The sequence below is a fragment of the Zonotrichia albicollis genome, chromosome 9 (assembly GCF_047830755.1).
Source record: "Zonotrichia albicollis isolate bZonAlb1 chromosome 9, bZonAlb1.hap1, whole genome shotgun sequence".
Lineage (NCBI taxonomy): Eukaryota > Metazoa > Chordata > Aves > Passeriformes > Passerellidae > Zonotrichia > Zonotrichia albicollis.
This window is the reverse complement of record NC_133827.1, coordinates 18,116,894-18,135,336: the sequence shown is the minus strand read 5'-3', so window position 1 is coordinate 18,135,336 and position 18,443 is coordinate 18,116,894. Positions and strand designations below refer to the sequence as shown.

The following is an 18,443-nucleotide window of genomic DNA, read 5'->3' as shown; positions in this document are numbered from 1 at the left end:
TTCCAACACTGCTCTCACACTAGTATTTGTCTTCCCAATTGCTCTGGGCCCATGTCCAGGTCCCTCAAGGATTTTCGATTGTGAATCACACTGCAAGTAAGGGTTATTTGACACATAAAGAAATGTCCTTTAAAAAAGAAGAATTTTCTTTGGAATTTACTATCTCTAGGGTGACACTGAACCTGCTTGTTTTGTTTAATCCTGCGGACACCTGGCCTGTTGGGGTGCTGAAGGTGAGTTTTGTGGCAGGGAGCAGTGAATACCTGCACTGCCACATGCTCAATGTAAGCTTTGGTGTGGGAAATACACCATTGCTCAGGAGAGTTCTTGTTGTGAACTTGCAAAATTCACAAGCAGCACATTACTGATTTGCTTGCTTTCATAAACTGCACGTTTCTCTGTGCATTGCACTAATTTCTTTGAGAGCGAACAATCAGATGCAAACCTATCACCTCTACCTTAGTCACCCCCATTTCCCCTGCCTTGGCCACTGCAGCAATGTCTGATCCTAAGGACCAACCTGGTTTGCCACAAAGGCGTCGTGCAGCCAAGAAAGGCTGTGTTTACTTCCAGGGCAGGAGGCACTTCTGTGGCATTTAGCACTAACACAGAGTTCTGCAGCATTTCCAAAAACAACTGCGTGTTAGTCTGCTCACAGACACCCACGGCTCCTCCCCACAGGGCAGGGCAACAGAAGTTTGGTAACTTCGCTTACTTTTTCGATTCTTGTCTGTGTGAAGTGCCGGCGCCCAGCGCTGGCAGGGGGTGGTGGGGAAGGAGCTGTGGAGAGATCTCTGAGGGGAGGGAGCTGTGGAGGGGTCTCTGAGGGGAGGGAGCTGTGGAGGGATCTCTATGAGGGGAAGGCGCTGTGGAGGGAGGGATCTCTGTGAGGGGAGGGAGCTGTGGAGGGATCTCTATGAGGGGAAGGCGCTGTGGAGGGATCTCTGTGAGGGGAGGGAGCTGTGAGGGATCTCTATGAGGGGAGGGAGCTGAGAGGGATCTCTGTGAGGGGAGGGAACTGTGGAGGGGTCTCTGAGGAGAGGGAGCTGTGGAGGCGCCTCTGTGAGGGGAGGGAGCTGGGTGGGGCGGTCCTCTGTGAGGAGAATCTCTGTGAGGGGAGGGAACAGTGGGGGGATCTCTGTGAGGGGGTCTCTGAGCGGAGGGAGCTGCTGGGAGGTCTCTTTGAGGGTGTCTCTGAAGGCGTCTCTAAAGGGAGGGGGCTGGGGGGAGTCTCTGTGAGGGGATCTCTATGAGGGGGTCCCCAAGAGGGGGTCTCTCAAGGGAGGGAACAGTGGTGGGGGGGTCTCTGTGAGAGGGTCTCTGAGGGGAGGAAGCTGGGGGGTTGATCTCTGAGGGGAATCTCTGTGAGGGGGTCCTTGAAGAGAATCGCTGTGAGGGCATCTCTGAGGGTAATCTCTGTGAAGGGGTCTCTGAAGGGAGGGAGCAGTGAAGGGTCTCTGTGAGGGGGGAGCTGTGATGGGGCGTCTCTGTGAGGGGATCTCTGTGAGGAGGTCTCTGAAGGGAGGGAGCTCTCTGAGGGGGTCTTTGAAGAGAATCGCTGTGAGGGCATTTCTGAGGGGAATCTCTCTGAGGGCATCTCTCTGAGGGGGTCTCTGAGAGGAGGGAGCTGTGGTGGGGAATCTCTGTGAGTGCTCTCCGTGAGGGGCGGGGCTGCCCCGTGCCGGGCACCGCCGGTTCCCGCCGCCCCCGGGCAGCTGAGGGCGCCAACCACGCCGGAGGAGCCGCGGCCGGCCTGAGGGAGGGAGGAGGCAGCAGTTAGCGGCGAAGGACTGAAGACGCCAAAGAAGTCGGGGGAAAAGCAGTTTCGGGTTTTGGGGGCTTTTTTCCGGTTTTTTGTGGGGAGTTGGCGGTTTATTTTTTTTATGTCTTTGCCTCTCACCATTCATCTTCTATTCAGCAATAAGTTCAACTAATTTTCCAAGTCGAGCCTGTTTTGCCGATGGCAGTAACAAGTACACAACGTCCCTGTTTTTACCTAAGGACTTCGTTGATCTGGCCAGGGCAGTGGTGGCATCCCCATCTGTGGTGGCATTTAAAAGACTCATAGCTGTGGCACTTGTGGACATGGTTAATGGTGGGCTTGGCAGCCACTGTTGGACTGGCTGACCTCAGAGGTGTTCTCCAAACTGAATGATTCTGTGGTACATTATCCTGACCCATGTAAGACACGTTACTTTCTCCTGAGTTCTGAAGGGGAGTGAGAGCGGCTGGGTGGGCATCTGGCAGCTGGGCCAACCTCAACCCACGTTACTTTTCAGTCGTCTTCCAAAATCAACGATTTGTTATTTTAACAGGCTCCTCTGGAAGATAAAAACTTCTGAGGAGCTCAGTTCCTGGCTTCCCCTCCCCCAGCTTCCAAAACCAGTTGCTTTTTAAAATAACTAGAAAAGGGGGAAATTACCTTTTCCTTCAGATCAATTCCTCTGGATAAGAATCCAGAACTAACTACGACATTCTGAATACACAGGGTACAAAGATATCTGTGGATCTGGAGAAACTCTGAGTGACAGGTGACAGTCAAGGCAATCCTAGCACAGCTAATAAAAGAATTTATTGTAAACATACGTATATTACACAATTATACAGTATAATACAGATAACATGAAGGATTTAAACACTCAGCATTACAAATAGGGGCAATATTCGTAAAGAGATCTTTAACTCTTCAGAAAGCCAGAGAAATATACTGTAACATTTCAACACACCGCACCTGTTGCATTCCACAAATACCTGAAGGGATGTGTGAAATTCCACAACCTCTATCTTATCTCCAAGCAATTCCCACAGGAACTTCTCACCAACAAATCTTTCTCCCACCACTATTCAAAATGCAAAGAACTCATTGCAAACATTTCCTACATCTGAAGAACTAAACAAATGTGTCATTTTCTATCTGCTTTTAACAGTTTATTTTTCTTCAGCAAACTTTATATACTAATAATATAGCATCTCCTAGGAGAATAACCTGTGGTTGCTCAGAAATGTAGCAATAGATCTCCACTACAAGAACCCCATTAAGAACAAGAGGTTCTGTACCTGCCTGCTTGAGGGCCAGATTCAGGACTTTTTCTGAAACTCCATTCCTCACAGAAAAGCAGGACACAGGCAAAGAAGCCACAATTTGCAAACAGATGCCCAAAGATGAGCTCCTGCATCCTCAAAAGCTGCTCTGGGTGTTCTGAGAATCCCAGAAACAAAGCCTGCAAGAGGCAGGGGCTGGAAATGCATGTGTACAGAATCACAGAACAGGCTGAGTTGGAAGGGACCCCAAGGATCACTGAGTCCAGCTCCTGGCCCTGCACAGGTCACCCCACGTGTCTGAGAGCATTGTCCAAAGGCTTCCTGAACTCAGACAGCTTTGGTGCTGTGCCCACTGCCTGGGGAGCCTGTTCAGTACCCAACCACCCTCTGGGTGAAGAATCTTTTCCTGATATCCAACCTAAACCTCCTCTAACTCAGCCTCATGCCACTCCCGTGGGTCCTGTCCCTGGTGGCGAGTGAGGAGACAGGTACCTGCCCCTCGGGAGGATGCTGCAGAGCACAGTGAGGTCTCTGCTCAGTCTCCTCGGGCTGAACAGACCAAGTGACCTCAGCCACTCCTCCCACAGCTTCCCCATCCCCGTGGCTCTCCTTTGGGTGCTCTCCAATAGCTGAATGTCTTTTTTGTATTGTGGCACCCAAAACTGCACACAGTACTCGAGGTCATTGCAGATCATAGCACGACTGAGTGTGCCCACAAGGCTGTTGTGATAGTGACAGGGATTCTGAAAATGCCCTTTCATGAAGTGTACAGGGTCACCTGAAAGCACTACAGACCCCAGGGTCACTACAGCCTACAAAGCAGGGGGCCTGCAGTTCCCCAGCTACCTGGATTCCTCCCAACTCAACACTGAGCTGGAACATAATCACTGCTGCTCAACTCCATCAACACTGACCTCCGCTGATAAAGTGATGTCAGGGCTAAGCTGTGCCCTTTCCTTTCACAGGCAATCCTGCACTCGGCTCACCCGAGCAAGCCAGGATTAGCTTTTGAATCCAGAGCATCTGTAACGTCCTTCCTAGGGGGCATTTAAGTCCTTCTCTAAATGCTGTTTGGATTTCATCCATTGGTCCCATTTCCTAGATTCAGGGGTAAGGTTCTGCCACTCTTTTATTCAACAGAATTGCAGCTCCCTGCTAGCTGTGATGAACTGAGAGGGGCTTTCCTGCAGACCCCAGTTTCATTTAAGGTGGAGAAGACAGGTGGCATCCCATCTGAGGTACACAGTGCTTCCTTCAGTTTAACCAAACTTACACTAGTCTCCTTCCAAGTCTGAAACCTCTAACTGAAGCATTTCTCAGTTACCATTGCCTGTGTTCTAGCCCCAAAAAAGCACCAAGAGATAACATTCTGCTCCTACCCCAGGCCAAGAAAGATAACTGTAGTTGAATGTTTATAAAAGGCTTTGTATTGTCAAAGCACGGCACCAACGAGAGCGAGGCCTCAGTACACCCCTGTGAGGTAGGTATCCTGCTCCCCATGCTCAGAGATGGGGAAACTGAGGCACAGAGTGATTAAATCAAAGGCCATGCAGCAGATCAGAGACCCAGCTGAGATCAGCACACTGGAGGTTCTGGCTGTTTGGCCCATGCTCCACCCATGACAGCACTGCCAGACAAAACAAGCATGCTGAAAGCATCACAGTCCCACAGGAGTCCCGACTTCACAATGGCTTGTTCACACTATCAGCAAGCACCCACGGGGCAGGACAAAGGGGTGCTGCATGTGGGGTGGTCAGGATGTTGTCAACGAAGCTTTCTGCAGCAAGGTGTTGATAGCCAGGCTGCAGACACGTCTCCCTCACCAGTGGTGTTCCTGAGACAGGTAAGTGCTGGGGTTAGTAGCAGAACTTCTTCCTGCAGTCAAGCCATCAGAGGATCTCCCAACAAGCAGCAAATCCTTGACTTTTCAATCCCACCAGGCCTCTCCATGTCAAACAGAACATAGGCCAAAACAGTGCTGCTCCCACAGCACTTCACAGTGCAGGCTGATACTTGGTGAACATTAAGACTTGTAAAGCACCGCTGGCCATCTGCCCTCCAGCACTCTTCAAACCTTCTGGCAGCCTGGGGAGGCACTTGCTGGGCAAGTGAAGCATTTCAGGCAGCCCATACTCTGAATATCATCTCTGTTCCTCTCCATTCCCACGCAGGACAAGTGGTCAGTCAAATCTTTCCAAGCCTGATGGTGGTTTGTTCATCTTGCTTGAGGATGTGCCAGTCTACCCTTCCCACGGTGACTAAGAAAGGTGGCACCTGACACCTCCTCCAGAGAGGCAAGGAATCTGGTTAGGTGACACTTAGCTGAGTAAGCTGCTGACAAACCTTCCCAGCTGTGTTCAGTCACATCCATCACGCTCAGGGCTCAGGCAAGAAGGGCCAGATGTGCTGCTGTCTTCAGCCTTCTGCTCCCCCAAATCCACACTAATCCACCCATCCACTCCAGTGGCCCACCTCACACTGCTGCCTTTGCCTTTTCCCACAGTCACAGTGCCAAAGCAAGTGCCCTGCTTGCTGCATGGGGAAACCAACTCATATGTAGACTGCATTAAAAAACATCACTTCTCATCTTAAAAACCAGTTCAGTCTCACCAGCAGAGCTGTCTCAGAGGGACCAGGCCTGTGGAGTCTCTCACAGCTAGCAACTCGATGCAAACTGACAATGTTTGTTCAGCCACTGAACATACACTTACCAAGTAAACACTGACATTTAACAACTTGATTTGGAACAGAGCATCATTTTGTTGCATTAAGGTGCATCTTTAATTGGAGGTAACAATCTAGTAGCCCAACGTTATAAATGTAATAGTGTCCTACAGAAATACTGGATTTGTCAGCTCAACTTCAGTCATAAATCCACCTTTCCTGTAGCACCTTCTCTGCTCTATTTCATTGCTCCTCATTTAGTATCTTCATATGTTTGTTTGTGAGGAAGTCAAGAAAGGGAATATTACAGATGGCTTTGTGAATATTCATCACTGTGATCTCTCTTGGAGTCCTGCAGGGAATGCATCAGAGATGCTATTATAATACACAAAAAACCACATGTCCATAAAGCAGCAAGGCAAAAATAACAATCAAAGCAAAAAAAGGATATAAGAGCAGGTGTTAGAGCAATGCAGGGAAAGCATTAAAATATCACAGCACAAAAAAAAGCCACTCAAATGACTGGGGGGGAAATCTCTTGGGCACTGGGACAGGAAAATTAAGTACTAAAGCATGAATTCTTGAATTTCTATAGACTAATTTTTGTGTATGTACATATAGCATGTATGCGTACTTTTTAATATATTAGGTAAATATTTATATACTGCATACAAGTGAATAATTGAACTGAGTGTTTTCTCATGGTATTTGGGCTTTTTAAAATCAATTTAAGTGATCCCAAATAATGCTGCTGAACAGAAATCAAAATGGGCCTAATCAATAGATACTAAAAAAATTTCTTTACTGTTGAGGGTGGTGAGGCACTGGACAGGTTGCCCAGAGAAGCTGGGGCTGCCCCATCCCTGCAAGTGTCCAAGGCCAGGCTGGATGGGGCCTGGAGCAACCTGAGATAGTGGAAGGTGTCCCTGCACATGGCAGGGGGTGGAACACAATGATCTTTAAGGTCCCTTCCAATCCAAATCATTTTATGATGCTATAAAAATTACTCAGCATCTGAGGCAGAAAAGTGTGCATCAGTAAAACAGAGATTATTTAGGTTAAGTTCTGGCAGGCCATGGCTAAGCTGTCTACACAGCAGCCTGAGATGGACAAGAGAGAGCAGGTCCTTGCAGTGTGGCTGTGCAGAAACTGCTCATCTGCCTCTGAGGCACGGCAACAGCAGAGAGCCCTGCCTCGGTTTTTCGTGTTTATGTTCCCATCCCTTCCCACTAGGGAGCCACGAAATGACAAACCCCTCTTAAGGCTTGGTTCTCCTCAGGGCACAGTCCATAAATTCCCTCAATCTGGTGGTGTGAGGCTCACAAAGGCTGACTGAATTCCCAAGGCCATTCCTCCCTCAGTGCTGGTGTGGGCAGTGCCAAAGCAGCCCGAGCTGTACCTGTTGTGAGGAGCTGTCTGGTATGCCACCGCCAGCGCCTGCCGCAGGATATCGCTCATCAGCTGCTCAGTAGCCTGGGACAAGGGACAGCAACAGAGGCACCGTGACAAAAAGAGCAAAGGAACTTGCTAATGCTCAACTATCAGTGTAGAAGCAGCTACACTGAAGATACAGAAATTTTGGCTGGCTTCAATCCTCAAATGATCAGCACAGGGCAGTTCAAGACACCCGAGTGAGTTTTATTACTTAAGACATGAGTTTATCTAACAGAATGAGAGCCAGAGGTGCACAGAGCTCAGGCTGCAACTGCCCAGCTGCTGTCCCTCCAGACCTGCAGAGCTGTACGTGCCCAGCAGGGTGGATCCAGCATTCCAGAGCCTGAGCTTCCAAGAGCATTTCAGGACCCCCCCTCTCACACAGCAGAGCTGGTTTTGTACATGGCAGACTGCAGATATTCTCCTGGGAGCCAGTACCTCTCCTGTGGTCACCAGGCTTCTGTCAGAACACCCTCACAGGAACCCCCCAGCCTGGGCAGCCATATGCCCAACACTTGGCTTAACCAAGGTTCAGTCAAAAGCTAATTAAGGCTCTTGGCTTTCTGTGCTGTATTCAAGAGCAGAGGAGAGGTTTCTGCCACGTTCAGTGAGGAAAGCTGGCATAACTCTACAATTATAATGGAGCAACCTGATGGCTACAATCTGTGTCTATAAATGGATGGATGTACTGTGGAGTAACAGGGAGACAGCACAGGCATGAACATTAGTGCATGTGCCACCTGAAATCAAATAGATTTTGTACAACTCATCTTCTGATATGCTGCAGTTTGTATAAACAACCCCAAAAATCATCTTTGGCATGAAATACAGCAGAGTGCTGCTAGAAATAATCTGTATTAGCCTTCAGCCCAAACCTAAGAACTCAGATCCCCGCTGTTCAAATTTTAGCGCAAAACCATTTCTCTGTTTTTCCAGAAGTGATTATGATGGAGAAATGGTTTCTCACACATGGCAGAACTGTTACTCTCCACAAGAATCCAGCAGTCTCCCAGCAGAGACAACCTGGGCAAAGTAACTGAGGAGTATTCAGGAAAATATAGCTAACCTTGTATAAAACAGCCAAGTCTTACACAATCTGAAAGATCCCCCCCCCAGTTCTGAAGGGAAGGACAAAGCAAAGGGTACTTTCAAAATCACAGAATGAGTCAGTATCTTTGTTGTGGTGAGAATCTGCAAATCACTATTCTGTGTCCAAGCCAACCCTCACAAAAGTGTATAACCCTCTTTGGGCAGTTATGTATCTATCTATTCATGCAGAAAGACAGACTTTGATTTGATAAATGAACATTAATAAAGATATTCCATCTTTCTTTCTAATTGCTGAATTAATACAATTACAGACAAGCCCTTCCTGTGAAGTAATTTCTTACCTTTAAAATCATATCTTCTATCACAGATGCATAAACATTCTTTTGTACCTCAGCAGGTTGAAAAGAAATCCCTATCTGTAAAATACAAGAGAGAAAAAAGAATGAGTATATCAAAAAAACCAATGCACATTGTACTAGAATTAGATGAGATTAACAGAAAAAAAACCCTATAACAAAGGGTAGTTAAAAGAGAAGTCAGTAGACATACAGAGCTGTCAAGCAGCTTAATTTTAAAAAAATCTGGGTAAAATTAATACAGCCTGTAGAAATGCCTCTAAAAGTCACAAAACCCAGGCTGCACTGGTCATCTCTGGATTGAGAATGGAAGCTCCATTTTAAAACTGGACATATCTTCAATCCATCTACTCATCATCTTTCCTAAACCCAGCTATGGGCACTGAAACCACTTCAAACAGTACTCCTGGCACAGGAGTTCCACATCAAAAGTGTTTCATCCCTCAGTTCCACTCTCACTGTGCCCAGGCCTTTGTCACCTCTGTTGCAAGAGACCAGACACTGCAGAACAAGGTTTTGTGCCTTGGTACAGCAGCTGAGGTGGGGACAGGGATTCTTTCCTTCTCCAAATCTCTCCTGCTGCTCTGGTACAACAAAAAACACTCTTTCCTACAAGTCAGGTCAGTCTCCTCTCTCTCACCTGCTGCCATGACAGAAAACCTCCCTCTCTCCTGAACTGAACTAAACAGGAGGAAGGGATCCGAGCAGCAGAGAAGTTTGTGGAGTTTTACCAGAATCCCTTTTCAGGAACTGCTATTACACAGCATTGGTCCAAGCAACAAGTCCACATCTTTTGCATGATGGGTCAGGAAGAATTCAGTGCTAATGATCCTCATCCCTCATTTATCCTTGCTTTTAGCCTTTCAAGATGATTTTTCTGTACTAAGCCCTGCAAAACAGCTACTCTGAAGTGAGCTCCCAGCTGGCATTCTTCCTTTCCCCTGCCAGAACTGGCAGCTGTGTGCCTTGAGTCAGAAAGTCTAATTTTTCCTGGTTATGTATAAAAAATTTAATTTAAAAGTTCTGAAGCCTACATAGATTAAAGAAATGCAACTAAATAAATGTAAGAGCACAACTAGCTTAACAACAGCTCTAATCAGCTTTATGATTCACTTATTACCTTCTCAGCAGTGTCCCTCACAAACTCTGATGCAGGCAAGGAAGCCATGTAGAACTTCATCTCTTCTTGTTTCTCCTCCTGTTCTTTCTTAATGTTTATTTTTAATGGCTCACTGAAGTTGAGAATATCTACTTCCTCTTCATGTTCTGGCTCTTGTTTCAGAAATTGCTGTAGCTCCTCCAGTTTTCTGCACAGCTCCTCACCACTGCTGTAAGATGAAGGGCACTCTGAAATAGAAGCAATCAATTAAACACATGATAGGTTATAGAAAGCTGTTTATAAACAGATGCACACTCAAAATATGGTAAGAAATTAAGGTAATTGCAAGTTATTTTTGTAGTGCCTACCCAATATAAAGATGAACAGAAACGCAAACAGTCATTGAGAGCCTTCTAATTATATCCTCATGACACTCATGGTTCTCTCCCACATCTGCTCCTACACCAATCAAGAAGGCTGCATTTCATACAAAACCAGGCTCATGTCAGTCTCTGAACATTCTCACAGAAGCTTTTTAAGCTTTTTGGCAGCTGGCAAATCAGTCTCTGCTCTTCAACTCACTTAGAGAAGTGGAGCCTTTACATGTAGGCACCATGTAGTGCTAAATCATCTTTTACATTGTGATGAGCATTATCATGCTTCTTAAGAAAAATATCAGAAGAGAGGTTCACAGTGGAATGGCAAAAGGGAACCTCTTCTCTGCATGACTGACACAAGCCAGTCAAACCTTCAATGCAAAGCAATGCAGTGAACAGATTCTACTCTTCAAAGACAAACACAAACACAAACACAGTGATTTAGACATAAATATTATAAGGTGGATGTAAGTCTTCTTTCCAAACCTTCAACAATTGCAATGCAGGGCCAGACTTTACAACATGTAATCAATTTCATACACTTCTGTGAAATACCTTAAATCCCTGTATGATCACAACAGAAAAACATGCAGCTTTTGGAAAGGCATTATCTGAAGGTGAAACAGGAGAGCTCACTGTGAAGAATGGATGAAATTAAAGACGTGATTTTAAAACATACTGAAATGAACTAAGGGGATCCTAGAGCTATGCTAATGGAATAATGCAGCAGCTGTAACACCAAGCCTGAAGCTTCACACCAGCCAATTCACCTCACTTTTGGAGGTAAATTAACCCCCACTGAGCTCCACACTGCCACTGCCAGCTTTGGTTTTTTTTTGTTCTGTACCTGAACTCATTCACATTGTTTGCATGAAAAGTCTTAACAGAGGCTAAATGTACCCAAGGACAGAAATGTCATTACTCCCTGTGCCTACTCTGTGTATCCACTTATAAAGGATTACACTGTGGAACCAGGATGATCTTTCAGGAGATTCATCTACACTGAGCCTCCAAGGGCCCCAAAGCACAATAAAAACCAAGAGAAGCCCAAAAAAACATCAGGACTGACAGGGACAAGGGACAGCCCCTCTTGTAGGCCTGCCCTTACCACCTCCAAGTTGTGTTATTCCAGAGTGAACTCATTGAAAATAAGGAAAGTAGGAATATCCTTCTCCAGATGTGCTTGCACACAGGCATTCCATGAGCAGTGTGTGGCAGAAAGGAGCTCCCCAAGCCTCCTCACTCACCTGGCTCACTGTCTATCTGTGTCAGCACGTCCTCGATGGAGTCCTCGTCGCTGCGCAGGGCCTCGGGGTCAGGGGGAGTGTAGCCGTGGCAGCGGCACCACTGCACCACGTGCTTGGTTTTCAGGGGGCTGATGCTGTGAAACCTGGGCTGCTTCTCCACGATTTCCTGCAGGATCTTCCTCACTGTCATCGCTCGTTGCCACTGTGACCAACCAAGGAGAAAGCTCATCACACTGGCTACAACATTTATGGTTAGCTTACAGCCCAGAGCCAGAATCCAGCTTGCAAGGCAAACAGAAAAGGTACATGATTTTCTCAGGAGTCAGAGCAACTTCTGACAGGTCATTTAAACTTTAACATCCAAAGAAAATCCCAAGATAAGGGACAAACATATAGAGAGGCCTAGTCACATTCATCTTGACTTGAAATGCTTCATCTTCCAAGTAACACCAAAGATGACATGGTGCAAGAATCCACTAGAGCGAAACATGTCCTTCAAACTTGGTTAAACTCTTTGATCATTTAAGCTGGAAACAGCAGAGGATCTAATTCAGTGTTAGCATCTTCCCTGTAACACTCCACAGCAAGACAGCAAAGTTATGAAGAAATAGAGGGAAACCACAATACAAAAGGTCCGGGTTAACTGAAATATTTCTCTTTGGTGAACTGACAATCTATTTCAGCACTAGTACTGCTTATGTCAGACCCCTCAATTCTCATCCCACAGAAAGCAGACACAATCCCATAAGAAGATAGATAAAGTATGTTGGGGAAAATTTCCTTGACTGTGACATGCCACAGAGGAGAGATGAGGATAAAGTACTACCAGTATGACAAAATTTATAGCTTTAAAATGCTTCAAAAACCATCTTACTATAAATAAACTGAAAAATGACCTTCAGCATCCTTTCTGCTTGAGAAAGCCTGTGAACAATAAACTGGATCACTGTCTGAACACAAGTCAGTGCACCTTGCAGTAAGGAATGCTGCCATTTAAAATAACATTTATTCAGAAAACAAATCAGAAAACAACAAGGAAAGTTCCACAATTCAGAAATCCTTCTTTCCTAGTAACTGCTTGTGAAACACTGGAGGAGAGAATTACCTCAGCTGCCCTCCTCTTCCCAATGTTCCAGCTGTAATACTGTTCCACTGAACTGGCACAAAAAGAGCTTACATCCTCACCTACAAAAACACAAAATAAAAACCCCATTAAATTTTCAGTAAGGGAAGTAAGATGCATTCTGGGTTTGATGCTATTTATCAAAGAGGAAGAGGGAAATGCATTTCATGCTTACAGGATCAATGACTGCAACCAACTCTTACAAATGCTGTGCTCTCTCCAAGAGACACTGACACTGATTTCTGAATGCAAAACCAGCCTCCCTCCTGGTCATGCACACACAGCCTGTAGCTATGGACTCTTTTAAGCCTCTTTTCCCCCCCAAACTCTATTATGTAGACCTGCAAGTCTGCCTTACTACTGCCTTTTCTTTTGGAAAACTGGATTTTTTTCCCAAACAAATTACAACATGAAAATGAAACAACAGTGAGATGATTTCCTGACAAAAGCTCAGGAGTTGTATGTGATGAGAGCTTTCCTGTGCCTCTCACTCCTCCTTTGCTGCCTCTGCTTTACCCAGACTGCAGGACCACTCCTTCAAAGTGCATCAGTTACCAGGAAAGGCTGGTACATTTTCAGGTATGTCCGTGAGTAAGAGGAATGAAATAATAAAGCACCACACGAGATTAAAATGCTTCTCTGCAAATTATCCCCTCATGTTTAAAAAAGGAAGCAAAAACCCCCATAACAAACACATTTCAGTGTCAAGCTATGTTAGTGTATTTGCCAGTTTGATGAAACCTTAGTTTTAAATTTAAAAAAAGAAAAAAGCAAAAAAGCAAATCCATTAAGGGCAAACCAGGGAAAAAGAAGACCTACTTGCAACTATTATGTGAAGAAATACAATCTATTTCTAATGAAAAAAAAAAAAACATATGAAAGATTTTAACTGCTAACAACATATTTGACTTTACTGGAAGAACCTAATTCTAAGAACCTTCAGAACAACCCCTGGGGTGAACTCTCTAGGAGAAGGGCTTCATTGCATTCCAGTCTTTAATAACTTCTGTGGCTAAGGAGTATGCAAGGCATTCTGTTGATACACTGACAATACAGAGCAAAGCCTTTTCATTTACTGCTTACTTTTTTCAGCAATTAATGGAACCTTCTTCACTATTGCTGTTAAAAGCTGCTGGACGTTCTCCAAATATTCTATGCTGCAAGGGACAAAAGGAATCACAGTGAAGATTGGTGTTGGAAGCAAAAGGTTTCAAAATCACTGCATGGTTTAAAGTCTTTAGCCCCAGGGCATCAAAAATAGCAATGTGAGGATAAACTGTTACAGCCCAAACCACAGAAGGTATTTCAAACAGCCCTTTCTCTTGCTGAAGTGTCCACATCTGAAGCTGCATTTGTCAGGCTGAAGAAACTCAAGACAGGCTTGGAGAAAATCCCTGCATTATCTCCCAAGCTGCAAGGTTACTTTGGGGGGTAACTAGTGCAGCTGTCCCCATAGGAAACATGGGAAACTTTGTATTTCTGGGACTCGACCTAACCAGCCATAATTAAACTGGCAGGAACTGTATTTTCCAATAGTTATAACTAATAATTTTCAGTGTGTAGTGACTGAAGATTCATTCCTGTCTCTTACACACACTCTCCACCAGGGCAGTGTCTGCAGGGATACACTGAGATAACAAAACTTTACAAAACACTGCAAGGAATATGCAGAGAAAATTCTGCAGTCTGAGTTCTGGTGAAAAAACACTAACAGGTATTTACAAAAGCACCACAAACAAGGCACTGGATTTCACAGCATCCAGTGATCAAACACTCATTATTATTTAATTCTAATCCTGAAGCAAAGCAGCCTTCATATTAAGCAATTACACAAGTATAAGAACTTAAGACTTGAGGGTCCAGAGGTGGACAGCTCTACTTATTCCAGATGTCCCTTTTCAGAGCTGCATTTCACTGGGCAGTGTGACCTCACTAAGGACACACAACGGCAAGGGGACTTATACAAGCAGAGGATGATGAAGGGATTTTAGCAGCTTGTGATTTTAACAAAGCCCCAAACAACTGCAAATCTTCAAATGATTTTTTCCCTTTCATGAACCATGCACACAAATCCATTCACAAATAAAACATTGCAACACTGTCTGAAACAAATGCCACCCAACAGGATTAAGTACAGATACAGCAGTGTATGGGACAGATTTTATAATGTATTTCTAGGTCGAAGTAACACTACTGCACACATCCCTAGAACCATCTCCATTACCCCAGCACTTCAAAGATCAGAAATCCTTATAGAGAAATGAACAATTACTTGATAACGTAATTCCCAAGTTCAGAGCTCTCTTCTGTTTTAACTGCTGCTTGGCCTTCTTGGGTACCCACAGAACTGCAGTTTTGTCCTGCTGAATCAGGCTCCATCTTAACTTCAAAGAAACAGAACACATTTTAAGACAAAAAGTACAGCCAGCTTGATAAAAGTACCAGACAGCCTTGTGAGACTAAAGGTCTTACATAACATCCCTTCATTTATTGTTCGCATTCTCATTGCTAAGCATGAACAAATCTGACTTCCAGTTTTGCTGAAACAGACCTACCAGAACATGTTCCCCCCACAAATCTCCACATGCTCACATCTCACCCTTGTCAGAAAACCTGCATAATCAATTGCTGCTCTTTTGCATATGACTGCCTGATCTAAACTGAACTGCCTGGCCAACCTGCAAACAAAGAGCTGGATAGAAAGATACAAGTTTTAACAAGAAGCGACATTTCAAAGTGACAACTTTTTTGAAGACACCAATGATTCTGACATGTGAACTTTCCCACGTCTGGGACAAACTCTGGTGAGACACAAGCAGTGAGAGATGTGCCAAACCCAAAACACCAAGCAGTCTGGTCAGGCAGCTGGGATGGAGAGAGACATCACAGCTGTGCCAGGACTGGACTTCAAGTGTGTCAACTCTGCCCCATGCTTTATTCTGGGAAGGATTCTGTGATTGTGCTTCCCCACTGAGAGCACAGGCACACGTGCTGTCTGCAGCTGGTGCTGCTGGAAAGCAACCTCAGTGCACCTGGCTGACAACAGCAGCATCTGGGGCTGGACACCTGCTGCTCCATGCAGCTCTGCCAATATGGGCTGAAACAATGAGTGTTTAAGGTACTCCTTGTAGCTTTCTAGAACGTTCTCATTTTTCTCCATACTCATCTCTGCTGTGGGATTTGTTGAGGGGGAAGTCACTGTTAAATTCCTAGTCCCCAGGTGTCATTTTAATTTGATTCAAACTCTATTAATAATGGAAATAAAGGAACCCACAGTCATGGAGTCCACTTTAATAGTCAGGCCACTTGCATAAAGCAGCACCAGCTTTTTATACTACTTGTCTTACTAAGAAATCCCTTTTTACCTTTGGCAATGGATGCCGTGGAGGGACTTGGGACAGCTGTATTTGCTGCTGTGACTGCTGAAACTGCTGAAACTTTGCTGGCAGAAAGTGACTGCAGCACTGGAGATGAACAGAAAAACAAAAGGGGGAGGGAGACAACAAAGAAGAAAAAAAATCAAAATTCATACATTTTGACAAATGAACATTTTCAGAAGCAACACACTCCTTTTGCAGCACAAAGTTTAGGGGTGAACTCCTTGCTACAATTTCTTCTATCTCTACTTGCATGGACCATGTATGCCAACAGTGACCAAGTGCTACCCTGTGTCAAAGGAGATTTTCAAACACCATCTGTCATCCTCCTCTGCCCTTTACCTTTGTTCATAGGCATGAGTATTGTCTGAACACCTCCAGAAGCTGTGTTTACACCGAGCTGTTTAAGCTGGCTGGGAACTGTCAGAACAGCCTGCTGTGGACTAGACTGATTTGAGTGGATTTTTAGCAACCCTGCAAGAAGAAGGGAAGACAAAATGTTAAATAAAACACACCAGTTAGTTTATCTCCAGCTACTTCTGTCCCTTTCTGCTTGAAGCAGGATGGCATGTAACCTAGCAGTGCCACCCTCTTAACAAGCCACAGTTGGCTGAGCTGTCAGGATGAGTTTGCAGTGACACAAGGATGGCTCGGACGCCGTGGTGCTGCACACTCTTACATGCTGCACAGCACTCTGAGAGTTGTACAGCAAATCTCCTCATTGCCTAAGGATTCTTCAGCAAAAGTTGACGTGAGAAACCTTTCAAGTGAAGCAGGCTCAGCAGAGTAAAACACTCTAGTCAGGGCCGGCCCTTGTGCTGAAGGCTGTGCTAAGGCAGTGAAGTCCAGCTCTGTTGTTGTCACACAGCTGCTCTCAGGAGGTGACCCAGTGCCACTCACACCTCTGCAGCCCAGCTCAGCAGCATCCACTGCACTCAGCAGGGCACAATCCCCCCTGCTCCAGCTATGGGACAAGCCCAAGGCTGCTGTGCAAGGGTGTGACAAAGGAACTCCTGAACTGAGTGTTGTGGTTCTCTGTGCAACGTGCACTGAACACACCCATAGGGATGGAGAATCAGGCTGGGAAGCACATTAAACTGGAGACTGAACTAAATCCCTGATTTCAGCCAAGGCCAAAAGAATGAGCAGAACATTCTGACATTAACAGCATTATCAATGGCAGCACTCAGTAACTTCAGGAGAAATCAGCACGACTCCAAGCTGTGCCACAGTCCCACGGGTGAGGAGGGCTCATCACCTGCCTGCCAGCTCTCTCCTCCACAAGATGGCATCTCCTTGTGGTAACACCCCAAGGCACCACAGCCAGCACTCTAACACTGTGCTTTGGGCCTATGTCCATCCTTTCTACTGGTAAACTGGCTATGTTCCATGTAATTGTATTCAACCTGTACCTAAGTTTTCTTCAGATTGTGGACATTTAACAGGCTTCTATTTTAAAACATTGACAACAATAAACTTCTTAATTTCACCATGACAGTTTTAAAACTATGATTTGTGTGGACATTATTATTATTAGTAGTAGTGAAACACAGCTGCCTTCCAAGTACTAAACATGCAAGTTCTGGTGAAGATGTCTTGGATTTTTCTTGGTTTTTAAGGATGCCCAGCACTGGTCAGTTGGGCTTTCACCTCCAGGCAAGAAGGTTCACCCAGGGCTACCCATTCCTTTGGGTGGGACACACTGATGTGGCAGGTAGGACAGCAAAGCTGTTAAAAAGGCACCTTTTCAACAAACACTATCAGCCTGGTGGGTGGGAGACACTGCTTGATACAAATCAAGGGCAAGTCTGAAATCCTTCTCAAAAAGTTGCCTTTAAAAACACAAATGTTCAGAATTTTAACAGTTCTGAGTTCTTCTTTGTTATTACATTGAAATAACTGTTTTATATCCACTGCTCTTTCTGAGATTCTTGAAGAAAGAGTTTTACACAATGAAGTCAATGCCTTGGGTTATAAAAAAACCCCAAAACAAAATCTAGACAGCATTCTCACATGTAAATGGGAGTTTTAATCTGGAAGCTATTTAGTTTGGCTTATTTCCTCCAAAAACCCACCTGGCTGCTTTCCTTGCAAAGAGAAAAATACTGAATTGCTTCCTGCAGGACTCTCTCAGTCCTGGCAGTCTATGCTGTTTATTTTCAAGCTCTGGGTAAAATATACCCATGAGAAAAGAGAAGTTTAAGTCTGAGTAGAGAGGACACAAGAAGCGCTGCTTCAAAAAGACACTGTCAGATGAGCTCAGTGTCACTTATTTTCTCTTTTCTGTATTTTTACTCTGCTTTCATTTCATAAGAAACCACTTCAAGTGAACAGAACATGCCGGCAGGTAAATTAATCTAAATAAAAATTTCCAATTTTAACTCATAACTCTCAGACCTGCCCTCCCTGACATGCAAGATGATGGAAATACAATAAAACTAAATAAGGAGAACTCCCTTCTACACAAGGGCATTCCATTTTTATTACCTCATTTTTATGAACTTGAATGATCCGGATCCAGCCTAGTTCACTGTACTTAATGAATTTTGACTTCAAAGGCTTCAGTTCCCTCTAATCAACATCTCTCTCCTTTTCAATCCCAAGAGCAGATGCAAAGCCTCAGAGACAAATTCTGCTCATTCTCTGCGTACAGTGGAGTTTCACTTTCACAAAC

At 45.0% G+C, this 18,443-nt stretch overlaps 1 protein-coding gene across 6 annotated transcripts in view; it reads right to left on the bottom strand.

Moving 5' to 3' along the window:
- Positions 1-2,552: 2,552 nt before the first annotated feature.
- Positions 2,553-18,443, bottom strand: part of YEATS2 (YEATS domain containing 2) — a 48,881-nt gene continuing 32,990 nt past the window's right edge. For 3 of the 6 annotated variants that reach the window (XM_074546771.1, XM_074546773.1, XM_074546774.1), the window contains 10 exons: positions 16,112-16,243; positions 15,758-15,856; positions 14,665-14,776; positions 13,476-13,549; positions 12,375-12,454; positions 11,270-11,471; positions 9,667-9,893; positions 8,532-8,606; positions 7,106-7,179; positions 2,553-6,058 (listed from right to left, as the gene is read on the bottom strand). In XM_074546771.1, coding sequence (XP_074402872.1) covers positions 5,950-6,058; positions 7,106-7,179; positions 8,532-8,606; positions 9,667-9,893; positions 11,270-11,471; positions 12,375-12,454; positions 13,476-13,549; positions 14,665-14,776; positions 15,758-15,856; positions 16,112-16,243 — 1,184 coding nt within the window. In that variant the 3' untranslated portion in view covers positions 2,553-5,949. Of the gene's footprint in view, positions 6,059-7,105; positions 7,180-8,531; positions 8,607-9,666; positions 9,894-11,269; positions 11,472-12,374; positions 12,455-13,475; positions 13,550-14,664; positions 14,777-15,757; positions 15,857-16,111; positions 16,244-18,443 lie in introns of those variants that run through there. The other 3 variants (XM_074546772.1, XR_012581574.1, XR_012581575.1) reach the window with 3 other exon arrangements.